The sequence below is a fragment of the Leptinotarsa decemlineata genome, unplaced genomic scaffold, assembly GCF_025532065.1.
Source record: "Leptinotarsa decemlineata unplaced genomic scaffold, Ldec_3_MD MMD2_tig00002159_RagTag_RagTag, whole genome shotgun sequence".
In the NCBI taxonomy this organism is placed as follows: domain Eukaryota; kingdom Metazoa; phylum Arthropoda; class Insecta; order Coleoptera; family Chrysomelidae; genus Leptinotarsa; species Leptinotarsa decemlineata.
The window spans coordinates 7,567,105-7,587,999 of NW_027412574.1; the positions used below are offsets into that span (position 1 = coordinate 7,567,105).

A 20,895-nucleotide genomic window follows, 5' to 3' on the forward strand; every position below is an offset into this window, starting at 1 on the left:
GGAAATCCACAGAGCTACGACTGATCCCGTAATAACATAAACCCATCAATGCTTGCAAGTAAATGGTCAGCATTTCAAGCACAGGAGCTACTGAATTTTTGTCATATCAGTATCAAATGTCAAATAATTGCGAAGCTAATTGTGTCGAAATAGTATCTAATGTTTGTCATACACCCAGTATGAAATTTCATTCATGTATTCCATTAAACCCTACTGGACTAATGTAAAGTCATTATTCATTATTCGATATGTTCAATAATACATTTTTCACCGAATTTTGCATTGAAATGTTATATTTGTGTAGAAGCAAAAAAATTATAGAAGAATTCATAACTCATAAACGGTCATAGATAGGTATAGGACATAATCGATTGAAGTTGTTCACATTACTTGACTGAATTCGAAAATTTAATAATATACAGAGTGTTCTATTTGAAAAAATTTAGTTATGGTCGTTTATCGAAGATACAAATTGTGACGTATTTTTTAGACACTATGTATAAACTAAAATCAGAGTTCCATTCTGAAATAACAACCACCATATCTTATCTCAATGTTGCCGAAAGTTGAGTTCGATGTATCCGTTAATTCATGCTATATTGAATATTAAAAATACCATGTTTTCGCCAAAAAAATTAAAAAATAAATAATATTTTAAAAACGATGATAGATAAGTTTAGAACATGTTCGACAAAAGTAATTTAGATTTTGATGCAGAATTCATAAATGATATAGTATATAAGGTGTTCCATTTGAAATTTCCAAGTTGATGTCTGTTACATGTAGATGTGGCAACATTGCGGTGATAAAAATATTTTCAAACGATAGATCACAACCATTTACATCAGTAATCAAAATTTAAAACTCTCATCTTTTTTTGTTCTCTAGATACGTCTAATAGACCATCTAATACGGAATACCCTGTATAGAAGAGAGACAAATTCCAACTTTTCTCCGATATTCCAGGCATCAAAGTTGCACGTGCTGTTCGCGTCTCCAATCAGGCGGATGGCTCTTTTCATCAAAAGTTGCTGAAGTGTGTACAGTTTTCTGGTTCAGAACTGTGTTTCAAGCTTTTGAGATGCAGCCTTTACAATTCCAGCGACATGATTGTGCCAAGACATATTGGTGTCCATTTTAACCTCCAACAATCTTATCGATACTCATCTGTTTGAAGAAAAATGATCTGAAAAGCCATAGCATCAAAGTTTGGCCAGCAAACCCTCATGCCATACACGGTCAAAGGTCTTAAAAATATCAAGCGCAACAGCTCTTGATTCTTCATATTTTTCGTTTGCGTTATTCCAAATATGGGTTACATATGATATAAGGTGGCCTGTTGAACTTTGTTTCCGAAAACCATATTGATGATCGCTCAAGATGTTGAAGACCTCCAAATATTTGAGGATATAGTGGTTTACGACTTTCTCCATGATTTTTTATTCCACCAATAGCAAAGCGACTGGTCTTTAGTTATCAATTTTCATAAGAATTTGACAGTAAAGAATATTCAATTTAATTGTATTTATGCCTCAGTATTTTGCATACAGTGACTACCACATAAGAGGTCGTCTTTACCGATCACACTTCGTAACACAGTCCCATCATGAATTCACCAGGTTACTTCCCAAGTCACGCGCGCGTAAAGAAGTTTTACTTCAACGTTCGCCTTGCCCGATCACATGTTTCGTAACGCCGCTCTCGTCACTCATTGACCAGCTTACTTACCAAGTAAAGAACTTCCACTTCAACGTTCGCCTGGCCCGATCACACTTTCCGTAACGATCCTGTTACGCATTCACCAACCTACTCCCCAAGTCGAGCGCGCGAAAAGAAGTTTTTTTCAAAAAAGGTTATAAATGCTGGAATTACATAATACAGTTAACGGAAAGCAAGGCATGATCATAAGAAACACCAAAAATTGGGAGAACAAAAATTAACGACAGAAAATCAGAAACAATGAAAAAGGCAAAAGTAAAATATTCAGAAAAGAGGAAAAAATGGCTGATAAAACACATGAGCGATGAGTATAACTGATTCACACTCCAGATTCAGATTATTCCAACGAATGAGAAGTATGTCTTCAGATATGTAAAATGTATTAAACTTTTGAAAAAAAATGGGGAAGAAATGGAAGACAAGAGAAAGTATTTGAGAATGTTGGTTCATTACAGCGTGTGAAGAAGTTGAAGTGGAAGAAAATGTTATAGATGCTGCAGTCGCATAATTCAATTAGCATGAAATTAGAAAGGAAAGTTATGATCATAACAAATAATGAATAACACCTGTATATATAAAGAGAAATGATAGTTTTTACACCAGAGGAATAGAAACAACAGAAAAAAGTCGAAGTGGGCAGTAAATGAAAAATGCGTTGATCAATAATTATCATCCAGACATGTCTCCTTGATTCTTTCGTGTCTATCATATATTGTTTTCTGCACTTCACGTTTTTTCAATCATAGCCATCTTATTTTTAATACTTACTGACATACCAACATTCTCAATCGGTGGCACGTAATGAATCCTTCGTTTCTGTCAGTTTCACTGGAGATATATCTGAGAGAATTCTGAATGATCCAATTCCAGGATTCCGGAATTTGCAGCATTCGGGATTATTGAACGAGTGATGAATAACAGGGGAATACCAAGGACGCCGTATCGAGCCTTATGGAAAAGAACGCGTAGATTGGATAATCATTTTCCAATTCTCTCATCTCTTCGCTTATTTATTGAAGTGAAGTTATAGGAAAACTAATTATACCTTCCTGTGCGAAACACGTTTTCGATCCATTTTCTATAAAGGAATTTCTCATTAGGTTTTATTGGATGCGGACAATATAAATTTTTTAGCTACCTACCGCATTCAATAATGAAAACTCAGCATGGTAGGTGTTGGATTTTATTTACCAAAGGCTTCTGCTAACTTCGGAAGTAGTTGGAGCATACATCAAATGTGAACTTTTCAACAATGAGAACTACAGTTCTGAGAAATCATAAAGAGTCCAAAGTGATAAAAATCATTTAATTCGTGACATTGCATTGAGTGCTTGCAGTATGGTGGAATATTCAACTATCCAGTATTATTTAGAATCGGCGGTAGTTGTGGTTGATGGGCGTGCTAAAAGTGGTAGAAAGTTCATTTTTTTGAATGGAACCCCCTGTATATTACTCGATAAATTGAAAGATGTTGAAAAATGCTTTGAGATGATATATCATATCCCTATACCTAAATCATAAAGTTCTCTTAATAAAGTCACTTATTCTGGAAACATTGTTTTTTCAAGAATTTGGTTTTAGATAGCAGTGGAATTATCAAGCTTATAACATTTTGGTTACTTTCATAAGTAATTTCATAAGTAATTTGTCGTTATCGACAGTGTTGCGAAGCATCTTTCAAAATAAATACAAATATCGATTATTCAAATAAAGTTCGTATTAAATTATTTATTACACATGAACAAAGTGATCAAATCGTTGTGAGAACTTGCGAAAAATACAACCAAATGTATCCTGAATTAACACCATTGAACGAGAGGAAGTTTGTAAGGTTACATAATGATTTTCTTAACTTTGGTTGAAAGTTTCCAGGAAACAATTGTACCAAACATCGGGGATTTCTAGGTAAAAAGTGAGATTTTCTCGGCTATAACATGTGAAAGTACAGAAAATTACAGAATTAGGATGATTAAAAATAACAAATGTCACATTTTTATAATAAATGCTGGAAATGTTGTTCATTACATTCTAAACATTATAAAATGTTTTTTTGTACGCGACTTGCGGTTGCATAAAAAGTGAAGTGGTGTGATTGGGTGATCTTGGTGGCCAATTCCACGGTCCTAGACGCCTGAACCAACGATCGTCAAACATTTCGTAAAGTTTCCTGGAAACTTCCTGGGTACAATGAGCTGACGCTTCTATATTCCTCTAAAGCCAAATTTTAGAAGAAATCGGTAACAGTCGTCCTTAATATTTGGAGATATCTCTCTACATTTACTGAGTCTTCAAAAATAAAAAAAATATTATTTTATTTTTCTTCAAAAAATAGAAAACATTAAGGTAAAATTTTTCTTGAAAACCCATTTCTTTTGTCAAATGCAGATTATGATCAGCCCAAAAATGTTTATTCCTTCTATTAAAAATGCCATCCCTCGTAAATTTTGATTCGTCGCTCCAAATTATTTTTGTTAATTCAGGATACATTTGGTTGAATTTTCTGCAAATTCTGACAATGGTTTGATTACTCTGTCCGTGTATAATGAATGATTTCATAAAAACTTCGTTTGAATAATTAATATTTGCATTCATTTTGCATATCAGTTTGATAATTCCACTGCCACCTAAAACCAAATTCTTAAAAAAAAATCCAGAAGTGACTTTATTAAGAAAACTTTATGATTCAGGTAAAGGGACATGATATATCATCTTGAAGCATTTTTCAACATTTAAGAGGTTTTATTCGAAAAAATGAACTTTTGACCAATTTTATGCATAATGGAAATAATAGTAATTTTAGCACGCCCTGTATGATATGGAGACGATTTTTTGGTGTTGATTGAATATTTCCAGTTTGTATAAACTATCATCAAATTATCAACTTTTCATCAATTGAGAGTACTGATTTACGTAAGTTCAATTAGGGATATATTTTGGACCATATTTAGCACACATATGATCATTATATTGAAGACAACAACGATAAAAATAAAATCAACGATGAGACTTAATTGGCGCTCCGGGGCGACTTCATCGATTCCAGTGGCGCATTTGCTTTTTCAGCTGCAGGAAACCCCGGAAAAACCTGCAGCACCACATCATGTGAAGATCTTGATCTACCAATGTCCTCTCTCTCATAAAACAAAATGTATGGTGCCTCCAGAAGCTCCAATAGATTCAATCCATCGCTCGTCACACAACCATCCTCAAACTTAAACCAGTCTGTTTCGTCTTTGACCAATGCGTAATAATGGCCAGATTCAACGCCAGAACCACAGTGAACAATGACTGCATGAATATTATAATAATGGTCTGCTAGATTGAAATATTCATCTATTTCGAACCTTCCAAAGAGTTTCTTGCTTCCGTCAGAGGGTGCCTCAGCTATACTTGTTTCCTTATAACAGTCAGTTAGTTTGGCACATGTTTGGCAATACAGTCGATCATCACCTGTTAAAAATTCCATTTTCAGATGATTCATCAATAAGCTTTGCACAAATTATTTATAGTATAGAAAATTATCAACAAAAAATTATTATAATAAAAGAGCGATTCCAAAAATGTGGTAATATACGAGGTATTTGTTAAAAATAATGAAGTTGCTAGAACTTTTTGATGGAAGTAGCAAAGCCGCAATGCTGAAAATATTTTAGATCGATAGAACATGTAAGGAAATGTAAGATGTGAAATGTTCAGAAAAATCCTGCAGAAACGTCTAAGCTACCACCGACCGTGAGTCACGCTGTATATATACATATGGAATATGTACTACTGGTGGACACGGGATATTTTTGAGGAGAGTATTTTGGCTTTTGATTCCCTTATCTTTATACAAAAAAATGTCGAAACATTTCGAAGAAGGAAAAAGTAATTAGTTGAAAATGAACAGAAATGTGTTACTGAATATTTCGAACAGGAAAATAATTGACATACATCTGGATGACAGTTATTAACACTCAATTTATATTTCATTTCAGTATGGATTTTGAATGAAGGTAATTTGTATTGCCAATTACTGTAATCTATTCGTTTATTTTCTGCTTATAATAGTTAGTATTAAAAATACACATTTTCATCGGTTAAAAGAAAAATTCCTAGGATATGTATAATATGAACAAATAATAAAATCTGTAAAGAATCGTTGATAAATCATTATTACAGAAATAATAATATTTTAAAACATAAAAAATGTCTATCATTTCTAGTGACTGTTTAGCTTGAGTTCATTTGTCAAGTACGATAAAAAAATCGTTTCGTACAAAACTTTGCAGTCGGTCATAAAATCATGTTTCCAAAACAAGCACTGTTTTCTAACACAAAACTGCTGCACTCTTTTCGATACACGTTTCACCAACCAAGTTGACGTCTTCAGGAGATGAATTACACCAATTCCTAGACAGTGACAGCTCGTGCATTGGATAACAGGGGAGGCTAAAGTCATAAAGACTATATACACAAAGAAAAGCCCGCCGGAGGCGCGAAAATTTTTGTGTTGTTGCACGCTATGCTTAATACTAAAGTTAGGTCATGGGCATGACAATGCGTAAAAAGTGCATGAGGAGCTATGGAGTCTATTTCAGTTTGTAAACCATTTAAATGGCCGGTCATGACCGCACCCCCAGGTCATAGGTTTACGCAATTAACTTTTGCCTAAAATTATAGGTGTCACACGTGCGAATTAAAAAATTAAACAAATCGTCAGCTGTGCGCCCAGATGAAACATCATGAAAACTCATAAAACGTTCTACCTCATTACCATCTTTGACATATCTAAAAACGATTGAAAGTTGTGATGTAGGTAGAGGTAATATAGGTAGTTCAAATAATTTCCCATGCAAAAAAAGAAACACTCTCAATCTCCTTGCTTATATTTTCCTCAATAATATATGCCACACTGTCTATAAGCTCATTTTGGATGGTTTTTGAGGTGTCCGAAAAAACGCTACCGTTTAAAAAAGTGCCAAATTGTGAATCATATTTGCCCCATAACATTAAAAGTTCCTTGTAATTGCCGCGATTAATCGAATCTCCGGTTTCGTCTTGTCCACGAAAAGCTAATTCTTGGGAACCCAAATAAATCGTAATATCGATTTATTTCTTTTCAAATTCGACCGATTTTCCCTAACCTATTGAGCTGTATCTAAAGCTGTTGCTATATTTTGTTTGCTAAACAATTTTAATTCACAAGACGAAAATATATGCTCCTTAGATTTAAAATGTCTTTCTGTAGAACGAGGTAAATGTTTAAAAACGAAGTATCCTATTTTAGACCACGTTTGATATTCGGTTCGTACGGAAAATAAAACACAGGGCCAACAAAAAACTTTTTCTCGTTTAATGGAGCCGATTAACCAATCGTATTTATCGTACCAACTAATATTCAATCCTCGATTTTGTCGATTATCTGACGTTTTAATTGAAATCAAATTTGGTTAAGGCATTCTCAGAGTTTTAATAATGTGAAATTTATTATCATAAGATAAAGACTTGAAATTATTTGTTGGCAACTAATCGACTATATCGCCAGATTTTTTAACTTACCGAAAAGTAAAAACCTGAAAACACCTTGAAATTGAAAGAAAACACTTTGAAAACACATTAAAAATATTACCAAAAAGCACTGCTATAATGCAATACTGCCTGTTTTATACACAAATATTATCAAGAAACACTAAAACGATTTACCGAATATTTTTCAGTCCCGGTCCATCACGGCATCCCGTCCGAATAAATAGAAAACAAACGCAGTCGTACACTGACGGAGACCAACTGGAGGCTAGCCTCCTCTAACGCTATAATTTCTGCAACTGAAATCACAATTCGAGACGTATGTCGCTGGTTGGATCGGTCTCGTGGAACCTGTTTTTTTTTAAAGCGGTCGGAGGCTTGGCTCCCTTGCAACGTAGTGAGTGATAGTGTTTTTTCGGGCATATTATATTATAATAAAAATCAATGGTAAAGTGATGATAACCAAACATTTTTAGGAAAAAATAATGATAATCATTTGTCAATATCTTTTAATTTACTGCGATGAATAGCCTCAAATTTTATGTGGAGGCTAAGCCTTCCTTGCCTCCTCTGACGAGCCGCCGCTGTTCTTAGATCTATATTTGGTATGTATTTATTATAACATGGTACACATTCACTTTCCGACACACATGAATGATTTCGGGCGGAAGTTCCTGGCAATTTCAACAAAGCGATTCATATAAAAATAAACAAAGGAACCTTGTTTGGTGTTCTTAGTTCCCATGCTACATTTGCTATTACCGGAATTTCGAAAGCATACATGACTCCAGTGTCATGTACGAGTCTCAACAATTTTAGACAGTTTTCATTTATTCTACGGCCGTTTTCTAAAGCGTGTAGGTCTTCATAATTGGATATGTGCTATGTGTTCTTCGAACAGAGTTTTAATAGCTCGCTCAGTCTGAACGATTTATTTTTTGTCACGGTCATCACAGCTCATTTCATATATCTCTTACTTTATATTTTTCAACATCTTGTCTCTAAGGTTGCCTAACATTTGTTGGAGTGAGCAAGAAGTTTTAGAGGCTAATTTTACGTTCAATTTTTCATTAACAGAATCGGATCTAATCCGTTAGTGTATTTTGGTTTATACGAAAGGTCAATGAACTTTGAATTGATGTTTTTTCGAAAAGTTATGAAGATTTTCCCAATATTAACGTTTCCTAAATGACTCACCTTTCTATTGAATCTGAAGGACACCGGTTGCTTTCAGCTATGTCCCTGATAATATATATATATATATATATATATATACAAAACTTGGGAATTTCTTTGGGTGAACAGCAGAACGGAAGTGTACTCTTATAACACAAGTTATTCCAATATTTCGATAAAATTTATTATCATCTTCAGGGAAAAGCTACAAATGTTTTATGGTGATAATACAATATGAAAAAGTTTTTTTTATTTTAATAATGATATAAAAATTTTTTTTTATACAACTTACTGTTAGTGAGGTTGGCCGTGTCGAAAAGAATGTTATATCTAAACAATTGAAACATGTCAATACAATAAAATAGTCATCAAGTTAAAAGAGGTAGACACCTCACTGGATACAAAGAAGAATAATGAATTAAAACTTTTAATAAAAATCGTTATTTGTTTTAAAATTATGGGAATACAATTACAATATAGTCAAATGTGATTTATAATTGTATTGTAATTTGTATTATATTGGAACAACATCTAGAATTCTTAGAGATAGAATAACTTCACATAAAAGTGATATAAAGCTTAATAAGAAATCATGTGCATTAGCGCAACATTCTATAGAAACAGGACATAAACCAAATTACTCTAATATCACCGTTTTACATACAGAAAAAAATATTTCCAAACACCTTTTTCTTGAAATGGTTGAAATTAATAAGTCTTTCAATTGTATGAATAAGAGAACTGACATTGATAATCTCAGCAGTATATACAGTAACTTGCTGGAACTACACCAAAACTAATATTGATAATAATGAAAATTGTATCAATCAACTTTCCCTTTAGAGTCAAAAATTATCAAATCATCATGCCTATTGGAAATAGGCATGATGATATATATATATATATATATATATATATATATATATATATATATATATATATATATATATATATATATATATATATATATATATATATATATATAATATATATATATATATATATATATATATATATATATATATATATATTCTTAACATAGACATCAAAACCTTGAATCTGGGGTTACTTAATATCATTAAAACATCCATCTAATAATAACAGTGATGATCTTCAAACAAGACTCAACCTCTGACGGAAGCAAGAAACTCTTTCAGAGGTTCGAAATAGATGAACATTTCAATCTAGCAGACCACTGTTATAATATTCATGCAGTAATTGTTCACTGTGGTTCTGGCGTTGAATTTGGTCATTATTACGCCTTGGTCAAAGACGAAACGGACTAGTTTAAGTTTGACGATAGTCGTGTCACGAAGTGTTCTGGCGATGTATTGAATCTATTGGAGCCTCTGGAGACACCCTACAGTTTGTTTTATGAGAGAGAGAGGAAAGACATTGGCAGATCAATATCTTCAGTTGATGTGGTGCTGCAGGTTTTTCCGGATTTTCCTGCAGCTGAAAAAGCAAATACGCCACTGCAATCAATGAAGTCGCCCCGGCGCGCCAATTAATTTTTATTGTTGTTTTTATTTTTATACAAATATATATATATATATATATATATATATATATATATATATATATATATATATATATATATATATATATAACTTGGATTATATTGGAAAAAAAAGAGAAAGATTATTTCTTGTTGTTTTCAATTTCATATGAAAACTTAATATTCGAGGGTCTATTGTTAAGAGTTGAAAGAAAGTCATGTTTCTTTGTATCAAAAATCGCAAATTGGATCCAAGTCCGCGAAAACTAATCTAACATTTTTGCTTCCAATTCGAATCTGCTCATGAAGAGATTAGCTAGTAAGGAGAACAGTGGGTTTTCCATTGCCATGTCTTCGTGCTGTCTTTAGAAACAGTTGTATTCATTTGAAAAAGTTGTTTAACTAATAGCAATTCTCTTCCATGAAGACTTTTGTTAGTTGCCTGTAGTCTTCGATTACTTCACTAACACCATTGATACTCAGAAAATCCTCAATTTCCAATGGAATCGATGGAGAAGTTATCTGTTAAAAGACAATCATTCATTAATATCATTGAAATGATGATGAAACATATATTATGGCAGAATGACTAATAGTAACTACTGAAGTTGATAAAAAATTGGTTGTCCGTATCGAAAAATAATGTTGGAAATAGAATCCAGTGTACGATAGTCCTTCAGAAAGTCAGTTTTCATAGATGATAACAATAAAAAACAGCACAAAGAGTTTGTTTGTCTCATTTTTATAATAATTTCGAAGGAGACGATGTAGCCAAAAAGCAAAATCTGACAATTTTAGTTTTCTGCAGATATCTCAAAAATGGCCACTGATACAAAGTGAAACAAAAATTTGATTGTATTCCCAAACAAACAATCTTCATCAGATCTCACCAAACTTGTAGTAAATATTTTCATTTCCAAGATAACAATTAAATGAAAAAGAGGTCTGTATATTATTAGCTACCCTGTTTCTAACACTCTACTATTTCAGATTGCGGGTGTTGCTCTGAATGGAATATCAAGAAAAGGTGATGTGGAGAAATCGTTGGAAGAAATGAAGTCTATTGACAACATTCAATATCAGAGAGTTTTTGGACTGCTAAATAACGTCAACAAGGACTTAGATCTTTTCACGAAATACAATGTTGAGAAAATTTTTGAATTACGAATACTTTCAGTCGATGACAAGTATAGGGGTAGAGGATTGGCGAAAGAACTATTTTCCAGGAGTGAAATGATAGCCAAAGAATATGGTTTTGAAGTAAGTATTGCAGATAATGTATTTTTTCTACACCCGTACTCTAACAATACACTTATATGACCATAATCCGTTTCATAATGATATCCATTATGATACAGATTTTTCATAACGATACAGATTATCAACCAATAGAAACCAATAATTTTTCAATCAAGAATCCTGTTCCTTTGTTTGTCCTAGATTCTAACCTAAGTAACTAATTGCTTTATTTGTCAAAATCAGTTTTCATATTACCTACCTATATTATCAAAATGTCTGAAAACAGCGATATAGAAGGAATACCATCGACTCCAATATTTTTAAAAGATCAGATTAATTACAGTTGTTATATTCGATATAAATATAATTAGAATCTTTATAGTTTTCATATATCCATGATAATACCATTAAGTTTGTGTTTTTTCAAAAAAATATGAGTTAATTACTGTAAATGTGTTCAATACAAATATAATATTTATAGTTTTTCATTATTTATCGGGTTTAGAAAAAATAGCGTATGCAACTCTCATGTAATGGTTATTAATACACTCGCATATACCATACAAAAGTCGCCTTTGGCTCGTTTCGTATCCCGATTAATGCTCGTGTCTTAATAACCATCATTACATGATCGTTGCATAATATACTATTTCTGAACGGTACTGTAAAAGAGAATCGAGGCATTGTTGTTGTACAGTTGATTTCCATTCAATTTTCATATCGTGCACAGATCCAGCATCTCTGACAGATTTCAGGTGATTATAGCAGTTGTAATAATAAATAATATACATTTTTCAATAACAACTGTTGTCTGATGTTAATTTTTCGTTGGTAATGTCTTATTACATTTCTGACACTTTTTTACCACTTCATTGAAAATAATAAAGCGTTAATAACCGTTTTGTGTCAATAGTTACTCTGAAAATATTTTTGAAGTTTGATATAGATAAGTTGGCATCGAAAGTTTCACGTAACCCGATTGTGATCAACAGTATAACTTACCTCAACGATTTGATTGGTTTGATTACCAGTGAGATTAGTTAGTGAGAGCGGTGTGGAGTTATCTAGACTATATTGCTGATTTATGATGGTTTTAGTTGTTGAGCAAGGGTTTGGATAGAGCGTTAACTTCCTAGAGATTCAAGAGTTATGATTCCAAAGAGCATGAAAATTTAATCTAATTGTGAACTGACAACTATAACGACGTCCATAATTTTTTAAAATCTATACGTAGATGTGATTGAAAAACTAATCTTCATATGATATATTTATCACAAAAGTTGTCTGATTTTTAACAATATCAATAAATATTTATAAAGGTTTTGGCTTTCTACTTCTCTGATACAAAAAAGTGTCTTACGGCGAAACATCGGATGTCTGCCAGTGAGGATGGCAGTGTTCCACGTGAAGTAGAATTTCAATTTTTTCATCGATTATATTGTATAGGAATCCTGTGAATAATATCTGATTCTATTCCCTTACGAATGTTTGGAATAGAAACGGGATAGATAGAAGTGGTATTCGTATAACTCAGCGTTCATATATGAAATTATTTGTTTCGAATTTATTTTTTTTTTCGTGTAATTCAATGTTAATATGAAAATGGCTGTTTTGAGAGGGCTTTTACTTCGAGTTTGTGACTGGAAGTTACTTCTTTGCATGATCTACACATCTTTGTATAGAGTTAATTTTTGAAATTGATTGCTTCCTTCTTTTCTTTGGAATATTTCAAATTTTTTTGTATCAGGATAGAAAAGTAAAGAGTCAAAACTTTTCTTTCCCAAAAACTGATTTTCTTCTAAGAATATACCATTTCAATTTGAACTTATAAGTATACAGTGCTTTTCTTTAATGCCCCCACCCTTTATTTTTTAAACACGTCAACTCAAAAAAATTGAAATTCGGTATAATGAGATCAATTCGCTTTACTTTGTACTTATTTATTTTGAGGTGAAATTGACAAATGAAACTTTCTAGATGGCGACTGGGCGCAATCTAGAAAAAAAATTTAATGGAAATGGGGGTCTTGTGACCCCCTGACCCCTTCTTGTGAAGCTTCTGACAAATGCTTCACAACTCTAGAATACAGTTGAATACAGTCAATATCTTCAACTACTACAAAATGGCGGAACTTTTAATAACTGCCTGAATACATTGACATTTAGCTACATAATATGAGGTAATGAGCTTGAGGTCAGTTTAGAAGATGCTCGAAATGGTTGCCTTGAATTTCTTAACATATGAACAGCCTATCTACGAATATTTATTATTTTCTGCCGTATATCCAATATTGAAACAGGTTCAATTTTATACACCTTTTGCTTCAGTCTAAAAAAAGTCAAAAGGTGTCAAATCTGGCGAGCAGGCTGGCTATTCTGTAGGACGTCGACGGCCAATCCAACGACCGGAAAAAGTAGTATCCAAATAGTTTCTTACTTGTCTGGAGTATTGTGGTGGTGCTTCATCTAGTTGAAATACAATATCCACATCGAATTCATTAGGATTCGCTTCGACGTTTTCAGTGATGATAGGGTTAACAGTAGTTTCCACCATATTCAAATACAGTTTTCGTGTTAAATTTTGATCAATAGATAGAGATCCTACAATATGGTTTCCCAATATTCCTGCCCAAACTTCATTTTTTTCTGGATATTGGGTACGTGTTTCCCGAAAAACGTGAGGGTCCAATAACGGCAATTTTATCTGTGAACATTGCCGTTTGAAAAAAATGTACATTCGTCACTATGATTTGACTATGATTTTGCAGAATCATGTTCTTCGATCAGGGTCATTTTCAGTTAATTGGTGTACCATTTCAATTTTGTATGGATGATACCTATTGCCCTTCAAAAGTCTCCACACAGTAGAAGGAGACACCTCACAAACATTCGCGACGGAATAAGTAGATTGTTCAGGGTTTACTACCATCTCACCAATTATTTGCACTTGCTGTTCTTCCGGAATGGACGGAACGGATCACCTGGAGACTTTTTGTTATGTACACTACCGGTAGTTGTGAATTTGGATACAAGTTCCCTCATTCTCGTGAAAGTTACGCGTCGCATCGTAAATGAAAATCGCTTCAATTTTTCCTTCCAATGGAAGAGATTTGACCATTTTAGAGATTGTTGACGTGGTACCTTTCTACTAGTAAAACCGAAAACTAAATGAGAATATTCTAACTGAACAATGATGTTCATTGTCATACTGATATTTTTTGTCGTTTTTATAAACAAAAAATAACTTAACAAACCTTATCGGGTTGCCATCTGCCATATGGCAGATAAAAAGGAATATTTCTAGGAATATTGATATTAATGTGTTTGTCTTCAGGAAATTATTGAGTGTTCCGCCATTTTGTAGTGTTGCAGTAGTATTGACTTCATATTTTAGGGAGATCAAGTATTCGTCAGGAGCTTCAAAATGATGTGTCACAAGACCCCCCTCTTTATTTAATTTTTTTTCTTAGATGGCGCCCAGTTGCCAACTTGAAATTTTCATCTGTCAATTTCACTTCAAAATAAAGTATTCATGCATTGATTTCATTATCTCAAATTTCAATTTTTTGAGTTGACCTGTTAAAAAAATAAAAGGGGGGACATTAAAGAAATGCATACTTGCTCCTGTAATATGTCATGTTACACTCATGCAGATCCCCTCAGGATCACAGGGTACCTGTAGAATGAATTCTGAAGAGGTACTTTTTTTTCTTGAGTATGTGGTTTGAGACTTGGTCGGTTGCTGTAACTGAAAGCTGGAAATATAATAGGTTGGTTGTTCGTTATTTAACAATTGAGTTGGTTGGATACGTCGTGGAGCTGAATCCTCAAATCACTCATTCACCATGTCATAGAAAATCATTAATATACAGTTACAATGATGATAAATATACAGGGTGGCCCATCGAATATGTACCGTAAGGAAACGGAAGGAAGTGAGAAATCACTTTTCGCAAGGATTCAAAACCACGTTGGGTTCATTTATAAGCGTACAAAACCTACAACCCTATAAGTGGTGATGTCAACTTACAACTTTCTCAAATAAGATGGGGGTTGAGTTGGAACTTCATCAATCCCCTATCTATAGTTACTCCATTCGCAAAAACTGGTTAACTCGTTCAAGTTATATGAAGCTTTGAAATACCAACAATACATTATAAGAAAAAATGCAAAAAGATTCAATGTTCATCAACCTTCATACAGTAATCTTTCAACCGTTTGTATCCATTTTGGAGCTCATGTCCATACATTATTCATTCGTCCTCACAGGTCTCCCAATAACTGGAATACAATATACTTCGCTTTTTATGTGTCCTTACAAAAACATCTAAATGACTCAAGTCGTATGACTGAGGAGGCCACTCAATCGCATCCCTCCGTTCTATGCAGGTGAATTTTTTTTGAAAACGTCGCCATTTCAAAGCTCCATATCTTCCAGAGTTTGGACCTTGATAGACAAAAAGGTTGAATTGGGTGGCTTTCTCAATCATTCGACTTGGCCATTGAATTTGTCTGTAAGAATAAATGAAAACGAAGTGTATCGCATTGCTATTCAGGAAATGAAAGATGATATCACTATTTTGTAATTGTTTTTAAGTCAAAACTTGTCCCTATTACAATAGGGACATTGCAATCTATGTCCCTATTACAATAGGGACATAGATTGCATAGATTGCATTTTTGCATAGATTTATGCAAAAAACATTTCTCTTTTTATGCTTTGCGATACATTCTTGATGGAACATACTCTTTGATGAGGAATTATCTTCATTTGAATCAATAAATTATTCAAAGGTGCAGTTCGTGTTCGCCTGATATCACCAAGACTAAGTATATATCAGACAGGGCCTCCCACGGTGTGGGGAGTGGTTATTGGTTGATGATATTGGGGCGTTCTCTTGAATGTATCAATGCTTCGGAGGCATGGTTCGACCTCCGTAAAATAATGATAATGAATGAGCAGGAGTGGCTATCTTACATTTGAGGCCTTTGGTGAGATGAGAGAATACTTACCCGAACAACAGGTGCAAAACCGGACCGGCAGCACAAGTGCCCCCTGGAGGAAAAATTTTAATCTCCCTTCGATGCCAGTCATGGTTCTACATCAGTAGACTCAGGACTCGACCAGATCAACCTTAGGAAAGTAATAATAATGCATAAGCAGAAATAGATATCTACCAATACTTACCCGAGCAATTGGTGCAAAAACCGAACCGGCAGCACAGTTGCACTACGGAGAAAAAATTCTAATCTTCGTTCGATGTATCGAGAGTCTACAGAGCTAACCACCAGTAGACTCAATACTCGATTCCTGGAACACGAGACAGGGATCCCCACATCCAATTTGTTCGGAGGGTGAGAGGCAAAGTGATGACGCTCAATCCGATGCCTGAGGATGACGCCCATGATTACACCGGACGCTTTCAGTGGACAAACGAACTGGAATGTAGCCTGATGCATTGTAATCTGTTTAAAAAAATCTGTTTTCCCATTAAACAGCTGTCGCACCCCTACGAAAGACAATCCTCAGAAGTCGAAACTAATGAGAGTAGTAACTCTCTACGAAAGAGAAACAATGCTGTGATGTGAAATACAACAATAACATGCTGCTCTTATAGCCCAACATCTAAGGGATTATATATCTTATTTTCGTCGTTTCAGTATGTGATGGACTACAAGGAAACAAACGAACATTGTCCTAGTTAGGCAGAAGATCTCGAATTGGATATGACAAATACATGAGTTGAGAGAAGCTCATGAAGAACCGAGGATGTGATGAATTCTATAAGATACTGGAGATTGATTGAGGCCACCTTTATGTTTCTGAACCTGGGAAAATCAGGCAGGATTAGGCGTATACTTTAAGATCAATCTGACTTTTGCTTTTGGAAAAATTGCAGAAGAACTAATCAGCGTATTTTTGAAGAGATGAAACAAGTTGCCGATGAATAGATTGCATGCCTAGAAAACTGTTGGGATACACTGTCGTTATTGTATGGATAACAAGGAGCTGTCTTCAGGAGAATTTTGTCTCCTCTGTTATAGAACCTTACAATGAAGGGGTTACTACGTAGGTATTCTGGACTATGATGATTATATAATCCTTGGTAATTATAGTGGAGTAAGACATGTATAGCAGAATATGTATATTACAATGAGTTGGAACAAAGAAGATAGTTTGAACAAATACCTAGCCTAAAGTTATGATCAGCAAGCGGAGTAAAAGGACTACACCCTCTAAAACTTCTAGATGGAACTATACAATTCCCAGAGGAAGTTAAGTATCCGAAATTTGTGGAACAATAAGAAGGAAATTTTGTTCAGCATTATTTTCTCATAGAAGCCACCCATAAATTGGAATACATACTTCGATTCATTTTTTGATGCCCAGTGATTTCCAAGTTTTTTCACGCATTTTTTGATGATTATTGAAATAGGCTTTATAATTGATAGAAGTTTCTAATATGTCGTTTTACTTTTTATTGCAGTTAAACGAATGGATTCAGATCTTCTGCTCTTGTTGCATATTTTCAAGTGTCTCATCTAACTAGTTTTTCACTTGAATCATTGCATTATGATTACCAATATCTTCATTTTCAGCTAATGAAAGTGGATGCAACAAGTTTCTACACACAAAAAATTTCAGAAAGTTTCGGATTCACAACCGAAGTATGTATCAAGTATGGAGACTACTGCGATGAAGAAGGACAGAAGATATACGACACGAAATCCCCACATGATTTTTATAAGGTTATGGTCAAACACTTAGCGAGCAGACCCAACTCAGAATGAAGTCGAAGGGATTGAAGAAATTTCTAAAGAGCCTACTGTTAAGCCTACTTGTTGATTTGATTTCAGATGTACAATCGCCGATTTGAAAAAATTGTGAAAAGTTTCGAGCAGACATTTGAAAATTCACATTTTTTTGAATCGGGAATGTGGTCCAAGTAAAATGTTGATACTGCCACTGCCATGCAGAATTAAACATTTTGATATGAATGATTGAGTGAATGAAATATGCGAATCATCTGAAAAATTTGTGTGCATTCCAGGTTTTGGGGTCAAACCACTGTACGGGTTTTAATAAGTAAGATTGAATTGTTGAGTATTTGATTATGTGAAAGTAGCCCCATTTGAGACGAGTTGATTTGAAATATATTCGAAGCTATATTGAACTAGTCGATTTGAAAATGTTTTGAAGAGCAAAGAGTCGATCTTATTGCTATTATGTTCGGTATTGTTTTTATATCAGCTCAAATAAGTTTCAGGAGTTCGATTAATATTTATACCTTCCTGAACTTCGTTGACATTATCTTCGTGTAAAATTTTGTTGAAAGTCTCATAAGTGTTTCAGAACAATTACTCAAAAATAACAATCAAATTACAAGAGAATATAGGTAAGTATTTATTTGAGAAAAATGCAATGATTATCAGTAAATCCACGGAACATAAAACAAATGATGAGAAAACTGCCATCGACACTTTTGTATCAGAATATTGAAGTTCGAAGAATTTCAATTTTTTTTCAATCACACGTATTTTATCAAGTCTATCTAGTTATCTAGAGTGAAATGTAACATACGTTATTGACTGGACTAGATTAAAAAAAATAGTAATTATTTAATTTTCAAAAAAAATTATAATGTTAACATTACATTCAGAAGAAATTGAGGAGTGTTTGATATCTATTTCCTACTATTTTTCTGTTATATAACATGCTGAAGTGTAATGAAGACAAACTGAAACGTTCACCACAAAAAATTACGGCGTAACATAAACTATTGTAGAAAAGTAACTTGTATTCATTAATTTTACTCACAAATTGAATAAATAAATTGAAGGTATATTGTGAAAACGATTTTCCGTTAATTTAACCATATTTTCAACTCGAGTTTGTATCAAGAGATATCTCAATGTGTTGGTAGTTATAAAAGTTGTTCATGTTCATATCTGTAACCGATTCATCTATTTTCGAGACAAATCTGGAACATAAAGTATGGCGTTAGTTGTGAGATATATGTGTTTCTGTTGAGTTTGTAATGATTTTGAAATTTGTATATGTTGTTCATACATTCAAAATTCAGTGAAGAACATTGATTGCACCATAATAAGTGGTCTTTCAGAGAATATGCTGATATCTGATTCCGAAATTATCAATATCTATGGCGTTTATGATACTTTCAGAAAACATTCAGAAAAAATCATGTGGTGAGTATTTCACAAAAATGAAAATCGATAATTACTCTATTGGATTCCAGGCAATGAAATATATATACGTGAAAAAATACTGATAGTAATGATTGTATGCTTGGTCATATATAACTGGTGAATTCTAAAAACAAAAAGATTTTTAAATGTTCCTTCTTTTACGATTTTCGAAAGCCATTTGAAATTGACTCTTGCTCTTCAAAACAAATTCATTCAATGTCATTTCAATGAAATGAATCACAAGTTCGTGGATAATTGAAATATTGAATACAATCTAAGGTTGTTATGTGTCACCAAACTACCGAAAGTTTGGTTTTGTTATTGTGAGGTTTTCAATGACTAATGAATACAATTTTGTTACTTTCAAGTATACTGTTGTACTACGATGTGGTTGATTGTTTTATCAAGGCAATCATGTAACGGGCTAGTGGTGAAACAATAAAATAATTTTGTTACTTCTTGAGTTTCATTACGTCATGTGAATGTGTGACGAATTGTGGAAATACAAAGTTACGAAGAATTACTGGGTTGTTTTGGGTTTCAATTTGAATTTGCCACTCCTCAGAGAAAAAAAAATGAATATGTGGCAAATTTTGGCATGAGTATTGAAGACAATGAATGCAAAATATCTACGAAACCTAAATTTTCTTCTATTCAGATTGTTTGATGATCAACATATTTCTTTTGATTCTTGAAGGTCGGCCGGACAGTAAGGAAGAAATAAAAGAACAAGTAGAGATGAATCCAAAATACAGTGACAACTTTGACACTATACTTATCGCAAATATTTTCGAATTGGCGTTTGTGTCCATGGATTATTGATTTATATCAGGAAAAAAGCTCTCGGTTTTCTATTTCTCCACCATCAAACAAAACATGTGGAAAACTTTTACAGAGATGAACAAAAACTACTATGAACTACAACGAATATTTTTCACAAAGATATAAGGTACATACACAGAAGTTTTTTTAGATGAAAACTAGAATGAACAACTCATTCGAAACACAAACTTCTGCATGAACATTTAATTACACAATAAAAAAATCTTTGAAACAACTGATTACACGAAACAAGTCACTTTTTCCATTTAATTCACACTACAAACATTCGTTATGAAATTGATACAGATAGTGAGGAATTAAAACGGGAATATAAAATCCACAGAAATAAACTAAACAGGCTACTGAAGACTAAAACAAATGATTATTACAAAGCACGCATTAACGAAAATGTGAACGATGCGAAAAAATTGTGGAGTAACATTAAAGAAATGTTTGGCTCATGCAAAAATAATGAAATACACCGGATTAAAGACGCCCAAAATAATATCGTTACTGATGATGAACAAAAAGCAACTATTGTCAATAACACTCTCATAGAAATGGGAAAAAATTCAGCAAAAAATATTGTCAAAGACGGTTTGAACGTGCCAAAATAAAAAACAACGAAAAATTCAATTTTTATCCACCCTACATCACTTATCACAAGTGATTTCAATATAGCAAACTATTCAAACGAAAATCTCATAAATGGGAATCACAACTTTG

General features: G+C 33.3%; 1 protein-coding gene across 3 annotated transcripts in view; it reads left to right on the forward strand.

Annotated features, from left to right (window-relative positions):
• The window catches only part of AANATL7 (Arylalkylamine N-acetyltransferase-like 7), an 88,148-nt gene extending 68,346 nt beyond the window's left edge, over positions 1-19,802 (forward strand). For all 3 annotated transcript variants that reach the window (XM_074177184.1, XM_074177187.1, XM_074177186.1), the window contains 2 exons: positions 10,892-11,161; positions 17,740-19,802. In XM_074177184.1, coding sequence (XP_074033285.1) covers positions 10,892-11,161; positions 17,740-17,931 — 462 coding nt within the window. In that variant the 3' untranslated portion in view covers positions 17,932-19,802. The remainder of the gene's footprint in view (positions 1-10,891; positions 11,162-17,739) is intronic.
• The last annotated feature ends 1,093 nt before the right edge of the window (positions 19,803-20,895 follow it).